Below are 18,026 nucleotides of genomic sequence, written 5' to 3'. Positions count from 1 at the left end.
TGGGAGGTGATAAAATTTTTAAGGTGATAAAAATTTGCAATACCTCTAGGGTAATCTGTTCCATTTCTTGAATTTTAATTATTAGCAAATGTTATCTAAAACCTTTCTTAGGGTGCCTGGGTGGCTCAGTGGGTTAAGCCGCTGCCTTTGGCTCAGGTCATGATCTCAGGGTCCTGGGATCGAGTCCCGCATCGGGCTCTCTGCTAGGTGGGGAGCCTGCTTCCCTCTCTCTCTCTGTCTCTCTCTCGCTGCCTGCCTCTCTCTCCATCTACTTGTGATCTCTCTCTGTCAAATAAATAAATAAAATCTTAAAAACAACAACAACAACAACAACAACAAAACACCTTTCTTAAACTGTTAAGACCAAAACCATTCAAAAGGAATATGAGGTCAGAAAAATTAAATTCTCTGATTTACCATTTGAAAGGCCGTTCAACACCTGTTATTTATTTTTTTAAAATATTTTATTTATTTATTTGACTGACAGAGATCACAAGTAGGCAGAGAGGCAGGCAGAGAGAGAAGGGAAGCAGGCTCCTCACTGAGCGGAGAGCCCGATGCGGGGCTTGATCCCAGGACCCTGAGATCATGACCTGAGCTGAAGGCAGAGGCTTTAATCCACTGAGCCACCCAGGCGCCCCCCAACGCCTGTTATTTTTGACAGCACTATAGTAGAAATGAGGGTTGAAATGGTTCTATATTCTAAATAGCAAAAGACCAACTTGCCATATAACTGGCTCTTTGAAAAAGCTCACAGGGATCCTAACAAAGCAAATGTGTGTCTTTGGGAAAGGATGAGAGAATAATAAACTGCCCATCTCCTTTCAGATGATAATCACTGATGTCCTTTCATGCTGGAATTGCCATTTTTGCTTGCATTGATCCTCCTTCCCTACCACCCCATTCCAACTTCAGTATTTTTATAGTAACATTAGCGAAGAACTGATAAAGAATGGAACAGGAATATTTAAGTGTCTTATCCTCTCCACCACCTTTCTTTTCTCTGAAATGATGGTAGTTATGGATCTGTCCCACCTACCTCTGGATATTGCTGTAACCATCAAAGAAGGTAATGTGTGAGAGTACTTCAAAACAAAAGAGTAAGTCTATGTAATTGTTACTCATTCTTTTTTATTTCCAAAGCAGAGTAAATTAATTTTAATAATTAAAAGTTGATGAATAATTATACAAATAAGGAAACAGTCATCCAAACTGTTTTGGATACTTTCTTGATAAGGGTGTAAAGATATAGCTCAGCAGTGACATGGCCATAAAAGATGGCTTCTTTCTCCTAAGGACTAGGAAAAATTTATTTACCTTCTTATTTCCTCTAGGTTTTCACATTTGCAGTTTATTCACGATCAGAAGGTGATAGTATCTGAACACATCCCTCTTCCTGCACTAGCTGGGAAAAACATTAAGAGGTATGTCTGCTCTTATTATGTGTATGTGTGTATTTATATATTTATAGTTATGTGTGTATATGTAATATCCCCTTCAAAATATCAGTGGAGTATACTTGGCTTAGAAAATACGCTATTTAGCTACTTAAAAAACACCACTAGGCACTGTGAATTTGCTTAAGTTGTGAAGAATATTCACTAAGTCCATGTGTGAGCTTATAAGTTCCACTATGTCCATTTCTGTTCCCATTACTTAAAACAGAAACCTAAATGTGGTTTATTTTCTTAAGGATGCCATGTGTTGTGCTTAGCAAACTTTTACCTTTCCTTGTCTTCCTCTTCTGTCTTCTCATTTAGCAGTATTAAAAAAAAAAACAAAATAAAACAAAACCACCATTCAGTGTCTTTTTTGATTACATTAAAGACGACCAAAAATGGTACTTAATGCTATCAGGCAATTAGGTCTTTTAAGACAAACCAGACTTGTGACTAAAAGGAAACATTTTCTTGGAAACTTTCATTGTTATGGCTTAAATTTCCTTTAAAAAAAGTAACTTTCTATAAGTTAAAATCAGCATTTGTTAAAATGAGCATTTTCACAAATAGTAGCAGAGTCATTAAATGAAATATTAAGTGCAAAACAAAAAAATATGATTAATGAAGAAAGTTGAATGTTTTATTATTAAACGATTTATCTTCCTGCAAAGCTGTTGCTTCACTGTATAAAAATAGCACCAGCAAGTGCAGTATATTGCAAAATTAAGGTAGTATTGTTTTTATCTGACACTGAACAACTAACAAACCTTTCTCTACTGCCAGTTATTTCCAATGGAAAGATTATTTAAGTATTTTGATCCCCATCCAGGGATAGATGTAAGGAAGTTAAACAGTATTCCCTAAGGCTTAATGTAACAATGTCATCCTTCAATTACATGATTTTTAAAACTAGTTTTTAACCACAGATAATTTCAGGATTCTGCATATCATAACTGGAGCATAAAAATCATATGGTGTTGCAAAACAGAGGCATACTGTGTTTTTCTGCAGTCATTATAAAGTTAAGGGGTATTTTCTTCCATTAGCATTGTTGCAAGTACTTTCTTTTTCTACTGTTATTGTCAATAGTTGCTATTTTAAAATCCTCTGTGTACCACTAATTTAAGACAACTATGCTAGATTAAGTTGTTTCATACTAGTTTATTTAGGGGTTCCATTTTCACTCCTCAATAGATTTTATGTATTTCTCATATGCTTCTTCACTCATTAATTCATCCAGTTCTGAGGGATTACTGAGTGCTATCTTGATCAGCCAACCTGCAACCAAAAAAAAGTATCATATTCCAAATAACCTTTTTAAAGAGTAAAAGTTCATTCAAAATGTGAAATTTTTGAGCCTCATAATTAATCTAGTATTCTTTATGTAAATCACTCATTACTTGTTTAAGGAGCTTTATATTTTAGCCTTAAGAATTCAGTTAACATCCTTGCATATCACAACTGAAAAGAATGCAAGTACATAGATTCTACTCTAAAAGTTTAAGAACTCTTAACCTCACACCTGTCAGAATGGCTAAAATAAAACAAAAAACAAGTGTTGACTAGAATGTAGAGAAAAAGGAACCTTTATGCATTGTTGGTGGGAATACAAACTGATGCAGCCACTGTAAGACAGTATGGAGTGGCCTCAAAAAGCTAAAATTAGAGCTACCCTACGATCCAGTAATTGCATTACTGAGTATTTATCCAAAGGATCCAAAGGCTAATACAAAATGCTATATGCACCCTTATGTTTACTGCACCATTATTTACAATTAGCCACATTATGGAATCAGCCGAAGTGTCCATCAACAGATGAATGGATGTGGTTATGCATATGTGTTGATGTGTACAGAATGGATTATTACTCAGCCATAAAGAAAAATATAAAATCTTGCCATTTTCAATAACATGGATGGAGCTAAAGAGTATAATGTTAAGCAGAATAAGTCAGAGAAAGACAAATACCACAGGATTTTAATCATATGTGAAATTTTTACAGTAAGCTCCACAACCAGCATGGAGCCCAACATGGGGCTTGAACTCATGACCCCTATCAAGACCTGAGGTGAGGTCAAGAGTTGGATGCTTAACCGACTAAGCCACCCAGGCACCCATGATATGTGGAATTTATGAAACAAAACAAAGGAAAAAAAATAAGAGACTCTTCAGTTTAGAGAACAAACTGATGATTATCAGGGCAAGGTGGGTGGAAGGATGGGTGAAATGTGGCATCGGGATTAAAGAGTATATTTATCATGATAAGCTATGAGTAAAAAGTGCACAACTGCTGAATCACTGTATTGTATACCTGAAACTAATATAAACACTATATGTTAACAATACTAGAATTAACTTTTTAAAAATTAAAAACAAAAAAACAAAAAACAAGACCTCAAGTTGTCCTAACTATCAGCAACACTGAGGGATCCAAACACACAAGACCAGGGATATCTTTCTTTAACAGAAGGAACACCGACACTCTAACGGCTGAGGTAAAGGGGAGCTGGCAGCAGAAAGCACTACTAGAGTTAGAAAGGCTAGGTGACAGGCAACACAGAACTACAAGCTAATCTTAATTTGGCAATTCGTGTACAAAATGGTGAAGTTTTATTCTATTACCACCTATACCACACAATATGATTGGACACCTTTATGTGTGAAGACATAAATACTTGCAAGTGTTCATAAAAAGTCTACACCTGAAACACTAAGAGCTCTATAAATAAGGCAATGCTTTATTTGACAGAGATCTAAACCTAACCTTACATATTCAGCTTCTGTGTTTCCCTTTTTTAAAGCAAAACATCCCTATTTAGTATTAAAAAGTGAAAAAGATGGAGTTACTATCTGCTAAAGCTCGCTTGAAACTCTAAATGTTAACTGCAGCAATAATCCTATGAAAAAATTTCTAGCAACAACTTACCATCTTCATAACAAGATTTGTTGACAAGTCCTGGATTTTCTGCAAGAGCTTCATTAATTTCAGTTACTTCTCCTGACAGAGGAGAATAGAGTTCACTAGCAGCTTTCACACTTTCCAAAGCACCAAACTCATCTGAATTGAGAAAATTTAAAAAATATCAAAAGTCAATGACCTGAAAATATAAAATACGGAGAAGTGGTCACCCTTAATATAAGCATGATAGCACATTTTAAATATCTTTAAAGATTTTACTTATTTATTTGTGAGAGAGAGGGATAGCGAGAGAGAGCATGAGCAGGTTGCAGAAGCAGAACTCCCGCTGAGCAGGGAGCCTGACACAGGGATTGATCCCAGGACCCTGAGATCATGACCTGAGCCACCCAAGCGCCCCAAAACATTCCAAATATATTTTAAAAATCATAGACTTTGTCATGCTCATAGCACCTGTGATTAGAGTATAAATATTCTCAATAAAGTAGACCTGTTTTAGACAGAGTCAACAACAAATGGCGATGTATCTGAATAGCAGATGTTCTGAAACCCAGTAAAACTCAATTTTCTTTCAATTTACCATGGCTCTGAAAAAGTAAATGAAAATTTTAGGAGATTCTAGTACTGGTGAACTACCTCATCAGACCACCCTTCTTGCAGATAATAATTATAAACTCTGAATAAAACAAAAAACAAATATGAAGGCTCTGAAGAGTGACCAAAGGAAGAGTCCTTTGGTCCTTAAAAGGAGCCCCAAATGGGTGTGATCTTCATTTATATAATTTGTACTGACAACACTGCCCCATTCAAAGCACACAGTGTAACCAGAACACAGAGAAAACCAGTATCGCTTGCTTGAGAGGTCGAAGGATGGAACATGACTCTGCCAAGGTAGCTGGAAATTGAGGGCTGAAATCCTATAAAGAAGGGAGCCATGGTTAAGAAAAAGTAGTTAACAGATCCCAAAATGACCACAGACCCACATAATGGAATAAGGAGAGAACCTAAAATAACTTTAAAAAGATCATCACATGTGAACACATGGGGGAATACCTGCAAAGAAATGGAAATTTTAAAAATGGACATCCTAGAACTGGAACGTGTAATACCTAAAATGAAATTCACTGGAAGACAGGAACAACAGAAGGATCAGTGAATGTCAACAAAGAGCACCTGAATTCAACCATATTTCAGCCTTTTGACTGAAATGAAAGACTGAAAATTTAAGAGACTTAGTCACCTGTGGGACAACACTGAGTGATCTGAACTGAATGATACTGAGAATACCATATACCCAAGTATGTGGGATACAGCTAAAATAGTGCTTGGAAGGAAATTATTCTTTAGGCCTCATTTACAAAGAACATCTTAAAAATCAGTGACCTGGGTTCTAAAGACACTAGAAAATGAACAAAAGCAGTCAGTTCATGGGAAGGAGATAATACTTGAAAGGGACAATAGTGACTTAAAAAAAAAAAAAAGGCCTTTGGTTTGAAGACAGGCACCAACCTGTCATTTGGGGCAGCCAAAATTCTGAGAGAAAATCTCAGTCTTAGTTGGCATAAGGAACCAGAAGACAAGCTGAGGCCACTGTAACTACTGGAAAGTGAGGTGGGAAATTCCGAAAAGAAAGAGACTAAATAAGGGAGAGCCACAAATCTTGTGCATAAACTCTATCCAAATCTCTCTGAATGATGCCTGAGCCATGCATGCACACCTGGTGTCCCACCTAAGGCTAAAAGAATTAAACTTAGATTGTAGTTGCTACCCACCACAAGGGAGACAGTATTTTACAGTATGGGTAAAAAGTACTTACTAAATTTTCTACCTTAAGAAAAATTAGAGCACCTTCAGTCTAAGTTGAAGGAAGAAAACAAAGATTTGAGCACAAAATAAATGGACTATAAAAAAAATTACCAGTAAAAATTTGCTTCTTTAGGGACGCCTGTGTGGCTCAGTTGGTTGGACAACTGCCTTCAGCTCAGGTCATGATCCTGGAGTCCCGGGATCGAGTCCCACATCAGGCTTCCAGCTCCACAGGGAGTCTGCTTCTCTCTCTGACCTTCTCCTTGCTCATGCTCTCTCTCACTATCTCTCTCTCAAATAAATAAATAAAAAATCTTAAAAAAAAAAAAAATTGCTTCTTTAAGATTAGTATGATTGATAAATAGCTAACAAGACTGATTTAGGGCGCCTGGGTGGCTCAGTGGGTTAAGCCGCTGCCTTCGGCTCAGGTCATGATCTCAGGGTCCTGGGATCGAGTCCCACATCGGGCTCTCTGCTCGGCAGGGAGCCTGCTTACTTCTCTCTCTCTCTCTGCCTGCCTCTCAGTGTACTTGTGATTTCTCTCTGTCAAATAAATAAATAAAATCTTTAAAAAAAAAAAAAAAAAAAAAAAAAGACTGATTTAAAAAAAAAGAGAGAAAACACACAAATTGCCACATCTTTACTACTAAATCTGACAACATACCATGGAAAAATTCCCCCCAAAACATAACAAAACCAACAATGGTGTACAAAATATGAATAACCTTATTTGTATCAAAAACCTTCCCAGAAAGAAATCATCTGACTCAAGATTTAACTGTTAATTATATGAAACATTTAAAGAAGAAATAATACCAATCTTGCACATTCTCTCAGAAAGCCTGATGCTCCCCCCTGCTTATGCAAGTATGCTCTCTCTCTCTTTCGCTCTCACTCTAACAAATAAATAAAAATCTTAAAAAAAAAAGCAAGTCAATATAACTAATTCCAAAATTTGACAAAGCCTTTATAAAAGACCAGTATCTCTCATGAATATTAATATAAAATGATTAATTAGCAAATCAAATCCTGCAGTATATTTTTAAAGATAATTTTTGCATCACAACTACCAGGAAGGCAAGTCTGATTAAACATTTTAAAAATAACCTTATTCATCATATTAACAAAATAAAGGAGAAAACCCTTATGTGAAGTTAGTAAGATGGATAAAACAAATGTGACAAAATTCAACAATTTACCATCCATAAATGATTAAAAACAGTCAGCAAACTAGATGGAAAGGAACCTCCTCCTCTGATAATGAGCATCCAGTTGAACTATCGTGCCTAAATGATGAAATCTTAATGAATTCTCAAGATCAGGAACAAGGCCAAGGCAATGATGTCTACCTCACGGCTTCTATACAACATCATACTGAGCTCAGGGCTGTGCAATATAAGGCTAGAAAAAGAAAATGCATAAAGACTGAAAAGAAATAAAGCTCTTTATTTTTTATTAATTTATTTACTTTTTAAAAAAGATTTTATTTATTTATTTAACAGACAGAGATCACAAGTAGGCAGAGAGGCAGGCAGATAGGAGAAACAGGCTCCCCGCAGAGCAGGGAGCCCCATGTGGAGCTTGATCCCAGGACATGGGATCATGACCTGAGCCGAAGGCAGAGGCTTTAACCCAGTGAGCCTCCCAGGCACCCCTAAAGCTCTGTATTTACGGATTACAGTACTGTTGACACAGAAGATCCAAAGGAATCTAGAAAATGTTAAGAATCATTGAATTTAATAAGGCCCAAAATGAAAGCAAAAACTATGACAAGTTTTAAGAAAAAAACATGGAGAGTACCTTTGCAAACTTGGTATATGCCCCAGCTGGTCAAACTTTCTCAGTTTATACTGCCCTAAGATTTTAGTAACATATTTTTCATTTTAAACTACACCTATTTACTGATAATGTGTGTCTGCTGCATACTCTACAACTTCTCCATCAGGGAATCAGACTGAACACCAACCACTGTGTTATGATCCTTGTTTACTTTCATGCAGTATTTGCTTCAAAGACACATTACTCAAGATAACACCTAATCTAATCTAATATTGGAACTAACTCTACTGAGCTATCAGTGTGGTGTCCAAAAAAGGTTGAAAATTTTAAATATCCCATAGCTGCAGGGTATATAGGATGGGAACCAGGGAGACAAAGATTCTTGGAAAAGATGCAATGTTCTATACATAAATAAAAACACTAATAACTTGGACTTGTTAAAAATTAAAGCTTATTAAAAAAGTTATGAAAATGATAAGGCAAAATCAAAAACTATTAAAAAAATATACAGAATGCTTAAAAATCAATGGTAAGAAGACAACCCAAATAAATTTGGTAAAGGCTTGACTAGAGATTATAAACAAACAAAAAAAGATGAGTAGCAAAGCACATGGATGGGTGCTCAAGAATAATTTGTCATTTCACAGTGGGATGATATGCAGTGCCTAGAACTCTCATATTGCTGGTGAAATGTAAAATAGTACAGCTACTTTGGGAAACTGGCGGTTTCCTACGAAGCTAAACATACAACTACTACACTACAAGCCAGAAATTCCACACACATACACATATACATAAACACCCACCCAAGAGAAATGAAGACATCTACCAAAACCACTTCTACAAAAAAGTTTACAGCAGCTTTATTTCTAATAGCTAAAAACTAAAAATAACACAGAAATCCATCAACAGGAGAAAAGATGAAAAGATTACATAATGGTACAATATTCGGCAATAAAAAAGTAAACTACTGATCACTCAACATAAACCTCAGTGTCATAATATTGAACCAAAAAAGCCAGACGTAATATAAAAACTGTGTGGTGCCTTTAATGAAGAAAAATAATACACAAAACTAACCTATGGTGACAGAAATCAGAGAACAGGTTGTCTCAAGAAGGGTTTTAATTGACAAGGTTTACAGTGTTTGTCTAATCGCATTGGATTATACACTTCATGAATTCACCATGTAAATTTTACATCAATTTTATAAAAGCCTTTGTCAGAAAAGTCTAAAGTACTTCTTAGGGATATTTACGTTAACATAAGTTTTTTAACCACAGAAAGCAGGTTCATGCTGCTCATTTTTTGTAAAGAGATGTTCAAATCAGGATCTCTTGCTTGAGAGAAGCAGAGTGGGTACAAAACATTATGAGAAAGGAACAACTGATCTCTGATGCCCAGAACACAGAAAAATGAACAGATAAAGATTATTAATCACAAGGGTCTTATTATGAACGGAAAATGTTCCTAAGAAGACCTTCAAAAAGGAAGATATGACCTAATATAATATGAGAACCAGAAAGCAGAAAAAGTTCAAACAAGATAAATGACTGGGTAAAGTTTAAGTAGAAAAAACATGGCCAATATTGTCCAAGATATTTAGAAAAAGATTCTTTACTGGCTCCAAAGAAAAACAAATATTACCTTCTCATCCTACTATTGGATATGGCCATATGACAAAGTCATACTTGAGGATTTTGCTGCCATTTTGTGACCTCTGACACAATGACGCAGAAAAAGCATGAAAAAGAGGTCCTGTCCTTGATGACCCTCCACTGTACCACTGAGCTAATCCCGTTTCCACCTATCTCCAGACTTCTTGAAGGAGATAAACCCCAACTGCAATCTTTTAGGTGAGTTTTCTGTTACTTGGATAAAAAGCACTCTAATTGGTCCTAGGTGCAAATAAGTTATTATTCAAGATAAAGGAAACATATGGCATGAATAACATACCAAGATGAGAAAAATACTCACCTTGTTTGTTCAGTTTTGTCCCGACCTCAGGCAGACTACAGTAAACAACATCTCCCAAAGCTTCCTAAAACAAACAAAACACAAACCTTTAAGAAATCAAATTAAACCTTCCAGTGAATAGAAACAAATCAAACGCTAACCTTCTATAATTCAGACAGTATGTATTTTACACCCCAGGAGCCACATTCTTTAGTTTTTCTTACAACCCTTCAAAAAATGCAGAACAGCTAGCCTGGTCCACAAGCAGCAGTGTCACAAACCATATTCCCCTCACCCCAGATACTAGCTCCTCTGAAAACAAACACACCTTGTGCTTTTCCACCTCCACAGTTTTGCTTATTAGGCCCTTTTGCCTGCAGTATTTGCTGAAATCCTTCCCACTGATCTGTACATAATAGTCCTTGCACTCTCTGAAAGACTTTGACTCCAAGTTAAGAAGTAAGCTCTCCATTAGGTGAGTTACAACCCCTGTACTACTCAGGTTATCCATCATATAATGTTTTGTGTGTCATTTTCCACGTAGATGATTCCCCTCATAGATAAACTCCAGGAGGGGAAGACAACACTTGTACAGCATTGTACACAGTACCGTGTACTGGGCCTCAGTAGGTACACAGACAGGTCAGTGAAGATACAATTGTCAATGATGCTCAATACCTGATATTCCAACACTTCTGAAGAATACTATATACTCATTTCAGTTACAGTTTCCCTTCCTACCCCAATGGGAAATCATGTATGAGTCCATACTTGCTATCTGGCTTCTCATTTCCTTCTGTATAATTTCTCAATATGGGATCAGTGGGAATAGCGAAATTAAGAGAAAAATATTGGCTACATAAATGGTTTGCCTTTGTCTAATCTGTGCCAGTCTAGGTTTTCCCTCTTTATCCCCAGGGTCATGCACATATCACAGTGTCCACAAACGCCATCAACACTCCCACACCTTCTGCCTGCTCTTTTTTTCTCCCTTAACTGCCCCAACATGAAACACATTTCTTTCCTGAATAAGGTATATTTTTACTTCTAAGTGTTAACCTTTTAATAATCTCTTAAAACACTTTATACTGCCCTAACTTATCTTTTGCTTGTTTACTTGATTGATGTTCTTTAAAGGGCCCAAAATAACAAGGGACAGAATAAACAATTTTTTTTAAAAGGTAGAGCAATCCAATTTAGGCAAGAGGAGACCGTTTTAAGTATTTCAAGACAATCCAATACCTGTGCAAAATTGCTGATTCCCACTGTTCCAATACCATTTTCTGTTGTTATCCATTCATGCTTGTCTGTGAATTTACGCACTAAAACAGAAGACCAATATTTCAGAAAATCAGTGGTATCACTTCTTCAAAAGCACTTTTCATATCAATACTGTCAAAAGGCAAGACCTTCCCAGTATTTGTGTTTGATTTACTGACACTGCCTTTCAGTAACACACTGCCCAGGAAAAACCAGATCACATGTAAAGACGGAACATCTTCTTACGAGTACCATCATTTAGGCGAAGATGGCTTGATGTGAATGAACGCCTTTTGTATCTTTTGGAGATTTGGTTATTCCAACATCAGTCTAAATCACTCATACAAACTATTTTGGAGCGTACTTCAACTGTATACTCATCTATTACTGGTCTGTGTTACAGAAGGTAGTCTATCCCTCTGTAGACTTGGGGTGAGGAGGCATAAATTTGCTCATAATGCTTGTAAGTGTTCATAAATGAGCACAGATTACTTAACCTGAAGAAAAAAAAAAAGTACCTTTTTAGGTAGAGTTAACCTAAGAGGGTTTCATTGCAACTTGGTTATAAAGTGGAATCTTACATGAATGAAACTGACCAAAAACTATAATTTGATTAAGTTACTAAAATTCCATTTTCATTGAATTTTAAGCCTGCCCTTGAAGAAAGTGGCTACTATCATTTATTTAAAGAAGCAAACTATAAGACCAGAACTCAACAGTCACCTCAGAGCTAAGGCATTAACTGCTGGAAAGTCAAGCTCTGCTCAACCTTCAATGGACAGGTTAGCCCTTGGCTTTATGAGCGTCTTCTCTTCAAAGACATGGCCAAACTAGTCAAGGATTCCTGAAAAAAAAACTGATTAAAGTTCAAGACATGTGAAAAAAAGCTATTTAGAATTTAATGTTCATAGTACCTGCTTTAAAGAATAATTTTTTAAAAAGCATATACTATCTTCTTAAATATATGTATTACTTTCTGAGGCCAAATATTTTTCCAAAAACAGTGCCTCAGAAGTTAATAGGACAATGGTTCATCAATTCAAATGCTGTTTTAGAATATGCCTTTTTGGTTCACTCATATACCTTATCCCAAAGATAGCTGTCCTTAAAACAGCATTAAAATGCTTTGATTACACAGCTCCGATCCACAGCAGAATGTAACTTACTACTTTCTTTTTCTCCTAATCATTAAAAAACTTTAATTTCATATTCTTCACTGGAAGAAGTTGTAAAATCTCTCACAAAGGGAACTTGCTTTGCTTCATTCCACTTCAAATAGCTAAAATGCTTCAGGTCAATCTGATCTTTCCATAAAGTTTAACTTTGTGTTCTAACTACAACTCTCTCCCCGCACTGCCTTTTCTTGACTACTTCAAGTTTAAAAGCTCTTTCTTGCCAGAAGCCTTCTGGAGCCCTCCAAGATTCCCAGGCCATCCAGCTGGCTCCCACAGCACTCTGTACCACTCTCCCCAGATCCTGACCCTACAACACCCAGCACTGAAGGAGCTAGTGCTTTTATCCATTCTCCCCAGCAAGGAGATGAAGTACAAGGCAAGCAAAAGCATGGGTTATCTCATTTTCATTTGTATTCCCAGTTCAAACATAGTGCTTACCAAACAGTAAGCACTCAGAGGTTTAAGGAGTGAAGTAATTCTTTGGTTTTAATTAAGTAGATTCTGAGCAAAATAATCTGTATAGGTACTTGGCTACAGTCAGTTCTCCCTGTTACAACTCTAGAGCTGGCCGATTACAATACAAATTACAAGAACTTTAAATAAAGTTTTTTAAACTTTCTTTAGTCTAGGGGCAGACAACAATAAATATGACTTCTCTGAGACTACTGTCTCAATTTTGGCCTTGGCATCTTGCCTAATTGTAAAGATAATCCTAGGAGTATGCATTTTCCTCCTTTCAGAGTCATTAGTCAGGGGGCACCTGGCTGCTCACACACACTCAGTTTAACGATTCAGCAACCACAAATTTAGAGGAAAGACAGCAACATCATAAGGTAAATCCATGTTAAGTCCAACTAATTTCAAAGTCCGGGAGACTATTTACAAGGTCAAGCTGTTTAGGCTAAAGACAATGATTATTTTAATTCTCCTTTAAACCCTCAAGCCCAATAGGAAAAAAGTGGACAGATTAGGTAAATAATTACTTTCTTACTGAGTCTTTAAGAACATCATTTTTTGCTTCAAAATGAAGCGTTTTCAGTAATTTATGAAAAGTATGCATTTTCCTCCTTTCGGAGTCATTAGTCAAGGGGCACCTGGCTGGCTCAATAGGTGAGCATGCGACTCGATCTCAGGGTCCTGAGTTCAAGCCGCACTTGAATGGGGTAAGCAAGCATGGAGCTTACTTAAAAAAAAACAACAGGGGCGCCTGGGTGGCTCAGTGGGTTAAAGCCTCTGCCTTAGGCTCAGGTCATGATCCCAGGGTCTTGGGATCGAGCCCCACATCCGGCTCTCTGCTTGGCAGGGAGCCAGCTTCCTCCTCTCTCTCTGCCTGCCTCTGCCTACTTGTGATCTCTGTCTGTCAAATAAATAAATAAAATCTTTAAAAAACAAAACAAAAACAAAAACAAACAAACAAAACCCCACCAAAACCCACAACTATTCCAATCACTAGTCAGATAACAAATATTGGACAATTTTTACCTACTTGATTCTATAATATTTAAAAATGAGTAACATTTACCAAGTACTTACTATGTGTCAGGCTATATGTACAGCGGGTTACCAAGTACTTACTATGTGTCAGGCTATATGTACAGCGGTTACATTATTTCATTTCATCCTCCCAACAACTCTCTGTGGTAGAGGTTATTATCATTTCCATTTTTCTGATGAGGGAAACAGAAGTTAAGTGACTCTGCCCAAGATCACATAGCTTATTAGAGGTAGGATCAAAATGGGAACTTGGGTCTCTTTCTGTTCTTAAAAACCTTGGTGTTTCAACCAGATCAGGGGTATTGATGTTTTGGACAATATTTAACTAGCTAACTGGAAACTGCAAAATGCCAGCAGTAGCGCCACACTGAATAACAAAAACAAAAAGAAAAAAAAACCTTGAAATTCATTTCTTTGAGACATGCTTTCCCCTTTGTATTCAAATAGGTAATTACTGATACGTGTCACCAGCAGAACTAAAGGAATACATTAGCAACAGGAGAAAAGCATCTTTATGTTTCAGGCTGTAACAAATCAATGTTATCAAGACTTCCATTTCCAAACAGGTTTCTAGAAACAGTGAACTTAATGAGACAACAGCCATCACAGGCCTATGCACCGCTAAGAAAGAAGCCCGAGTTCTTGGAGGTCCAGTTAGCATCCCAAGCATTTGTGCCCGCAGTTAGAAAACTTTTCCCGCTGCAATAATTGTGCTAAAGTATAAAGTAGCACAGATGACTAAGACATTTGTGGGCAGGGCCCCCAGTTACTTCAACTGCATGTCTATGTGAGGCATCATTTCTGTCCCAACACATCCATAACTCAGTATAGACTTTAGCATAATGTAAGGGTCCAAAAGACTTTATCTCACTGTTTTTAGGAAACAGCCGAGCATTCAAAGTTAAGCTCACTTTTGCTAGTAAAAATCTAGCTCCAGTGCTTTAATTTTATTAAGTGCTCTTGCTTTTGTTTTACTTCACAGAGTTCTCAGTGACAGTCCATGTAGCAAACTAAAGCCTACCAGGTCTCCAATTTTAGGGCCCACGATACACACACGCGCAAGAGATAACCTAAGGTTGCCAAGGAGTTTAGCGATGACTGCACGGTTCTCCAGCAGCGAGCGGCCGAAGCTCCCGCTGGAACAAGCCTGCACTCGGCTGCCGCGCGTGTGCTCCAGGCTTCCTCCTCCTGGCTCTCCAACCCGCAGGACAAAGGCTGCAGCATCGGCCACGCGACTAGGGATCCCAGGAGAAGCGAGGGCAGGGGACACCTCGCTTAACCCAGGTGGTCAGCACCGGGGAATCGAGGTAAGGAGCGACCCGGGGGAGGGAGGCGCCCAACTCCGTCGCCCCAAGCAGCCCGGCTCTCCCCACGTGCTTGCCTGCGCTTACCGGAGAGCAGAGCCGAGCCTGTGCGCAGTGTCCGGACGGTACCGGTCCTCAGTCCCCAGGGCCGCAGCAGGCAGGCTGCGGTGGGCGCGGACGTGACGCGCAAGCTGCAGGCCGTAGCCAGCACGCTCCGCAAGGCTCGCAGCGCCATGTTCACAGACGCGCGCGGGTCGTAGTGCAAGCCGTGCGGGAACCCCGGCCCGGCAGGGGCGGGGCGGGGGCGGCCCTGGACCGGAGCGAGCCGGAGCGAGCTGGCTGGTAGGAGGGTGGTGCTTGGTAGGGGCAGGGGTGGGGATTCCAGGCCAGGCACGGCCCTGGATAGGGGGACAAGCGCGAGAGGGGCGGGGATATACGGAAGAATTGCGGCCCGGAAGGGGTGGGGGGCGAGGGGCGGGGCCTAAGCTCAGTAGCTGGTTGGAGGGGGCGAGTGGGGCGGGACTGGACCTCGTCCCCGGGAGTCGCTTTCCGGCAAGTGAAAGTGCAAAGTCAGCAGTTCCAGCTTTGCCAGAGTGAGAGACACTAGGGGGCATTGAGAAGGGTTCCCGATAGAGATGGCATCTCGGGGCGCGCATCCGTGCACAGTGTCTTTTTAACACTTAAAAATACTGGAAACAATCCAGGAACCCAACTTTATTACTTTACAGATCCCAAGAGGCTTAGGTACCCCAAATGGGACAGACAGAATCATGAAGCTCATAGAGGTGCAGGGACTTGTCTAAGGGTCGGAAATGTCTCGTTGGTGGATGCATGGAAGCCAGTTAGCTAATGCAGGAGCAATCAAAAGCTGAAACCTACCATGGTCAGTTCCTTGCTTAAGTAGCCAGCCCCATGACCAAGACCTTTCCAGAAAAGCAGAAGACATGTTCCCATTCAAGAGACGAAATAATCAAGTTCTGGGGAAAATAATTAAGTTCTGGGAGAGACCTTACCTTCAACACAAATTTTATGGAGTGGGCAGGAATCAGCAAAGAAACACCAGAGTGAGAAACACCTCAAGCTGCACATCTTCATTATTACAGGGTGGGCACCTTAAAGTGATGTGTGTGTCTGGTGGTGGTGGTGGGGGGGGGTTGTTTAGAAGACCCATGCTGTTGCACTGAGCTTCTACTCCACTCATAAAATAAGCACTGTCAGCGCATCTGTCATATTCCATCTTCCTTTCCCTTGCTATGTGCCAGGGACTGTGTAAACATTACCTTTTTAATCCTCTCCAAACCCCTTTCTGATAGGTATTACTTTTGTTTCACAGGTGAGGAACTGGAGGCTCAGAAAGGTTAAATGACTTGCCCAAGAGTGGAATGGGGAAAGCATTTATAGCTCAAGCTGCTGTTAGATGGCAGTAGCAGAACTTGACCTCTAGTTGGATTCAAGGTCAACTGCTCTTAAACTCTGTTACTATGTGCCTCCCTTTGGGAAGCTGATGGCTCACAGTGGTTTTCTCTAAAGTCCAGATCTTGACTAGCTTCTATAATGTCAATATTCTGTTTTTATTGTTGTTTTCTTATAAGCCATCATAGCATACTGCAAACCATGCCCTAAAATATTTATTCCTTGTTTGATTAATGCATTTGGTGGAAAAAACAAGGTCACATACCAGTCTGTGGACAATATCACATGTCCTTCCACTAAAACAGTAGGAAATGTGTCAATTTTTTTAATAAGCATTAGGATAACCAAAAAAAAATTTGTTTTTCATAACCGATAACCTTTGTAACATCCATGGCTTGAGATTTGAAAGGTCATCTCATAACATGTTTGGTACAGACACCTGAAAATTGCAAACACCTCAAAAGGGACCCACTCATGTCTTAAAGCTTTTTTTTTTCCTCTCATAACAATACAACTGAAGGAGTTGCCAGTTTGATATTTACAGTCAGTTTAGGACTGTAGAGTAGATGGGAAAGATGAGAGAGATGAAGAACTTAGAAATTCTCCAGATCTTAGAACTTTTCCTATTTAAAACAAACTGTATGGGGCACCTGGGAGGCTCAGTTGATTAAGCATCTTCCTTCAGCTCAGGTCATGATACCGGGGTCCTGGGATGGAGCCCAAAGTTGGACTTCCTGCTCAGCAAGGAGTCTGCTTCTCACTCTCTCTCTCCCCTGGCTCATGCTCTCTCTCCCCCACATCCCTCTCCCCTCGCCCTCATAAATAAAATCTTAAAAAATAAAAATACAAAAACAGACTGTACCTATCTGGGTAGGTCTCTGTACCAGTCTATTGAGAATGTGTGTACACCTTGCTATGGGTTATTTGATGAACATCTGTGCACATAAAGCTAGTGTTCATACCTGACACAATAAAGAATGGATGATGGGCTTTTGGTAGTATAGAAGATGATGAAATCCCCAGTGTCCATGTTGTATGGCTCTTTATAAAGGATCCAGGGTATTTTTGTGTTTGTTTTGTTTTTATTGTCAGGGTGGGATCCTGATTCACCTGTCATAAAAAGACATTTAAGTTCTCATCCAGAAAGAAGGCAGTAGTTCAACTCCAGGATTGATTAAGTCAGTCATCAAGCATTCATGTTCCTCTCATCTTTCTGCTCTGTTATGTTCGGATTGCTCCCCATGATTTCAAGGTAGCCTCCAAAGTTCCAGGAGTCTTGATCAGACTAGACAATATCTAGCAGCATAAGACCCCACGTCTCTGTGTCTCTCTTTATTAGCAAGTAAACCTTTCCAGGCAGTATCCTGGAGACTTCAGTTTTCATTGGCTAGAACTTGTCATGTGACTACCCTAACTCCCTCACATCAAGGGAATGGATTATTAAGACAAATCAGGATTTACCTTAGGTCGCTACAGGGTCACC

General features: G+C 38.9%; 1 protein-coding gene and 1 long non-coding RNA gene across 5 annotated transcripts in view; one reads left to right on the top strand and one right to left on the bottom strand.

Moving 5' to 3' along the window:
• Positions 1 to 1,334: 1,334 nt before the first annotated feature.
• The window catches only part of LOC131817488 (uncharacterized), a 94,092-nt gene continuing 77,400 nt past the window's right edge, over positions 1,335 to 18,026 (top strand). For all 4 annotated transcript variants that reach the window (XR_009348529.1, XR_009348528.1, XR_009348530.1 and 1 more), the window contains exons 1-2: positions 1,335 to 1,424; positions 14,865 to 15,133. This is a non-coding gene — a long non-coding RNA (uncharacterized LOC131817488). The remainder of the gene's footprint in view (positions 1,425 to 14,864; positions 15,134 to 18,026) is intronic.
• Positions 2,581 to 15,584, bottom strand: GCSH (glycine cleavage system protein H). Its single transcript, XM_059150886.1, has 5 exons — positions 15,218 to 15,584; positions 11,140 to 11,219; positions 9,919 to 9,982; positions 4,366 to 4,497; positions 2,581 to 2,717 (listed from the first exon to the last, which is right to left on the bottom strand). The coding sequence occupies exons 1-5, from the start codon at positions 15,363 to 15,365 to the stop codon at positions 2,620 to 2,622; spliced, it is 522 nt and encodes a 173-aa protein (XP_059006869.1). The 5' UTR covers positions 15,366 to 15,584; the 3' UTR covers positions 2,581 to 2,619.

This window comes from Mustela lutreola, chromosome 16, assembly GCF_030435805.1.
Source record: "Mustela lutreola isolate mMusLut2 chromosome 16, mMusLut2.pri, whole genome shotgun sequence".
Lineage (NCBI taxonomy): Eukaryota > Metazoa > Chordata > Mammalia > Carnivora > Mustelidae > Mustela > Mustela lutreola.
The sequence above is the reverse complement of the archived record's forward strand: the minus strand, read 5'-3'. Positions and strand labels throughout refer to the sequence as shown.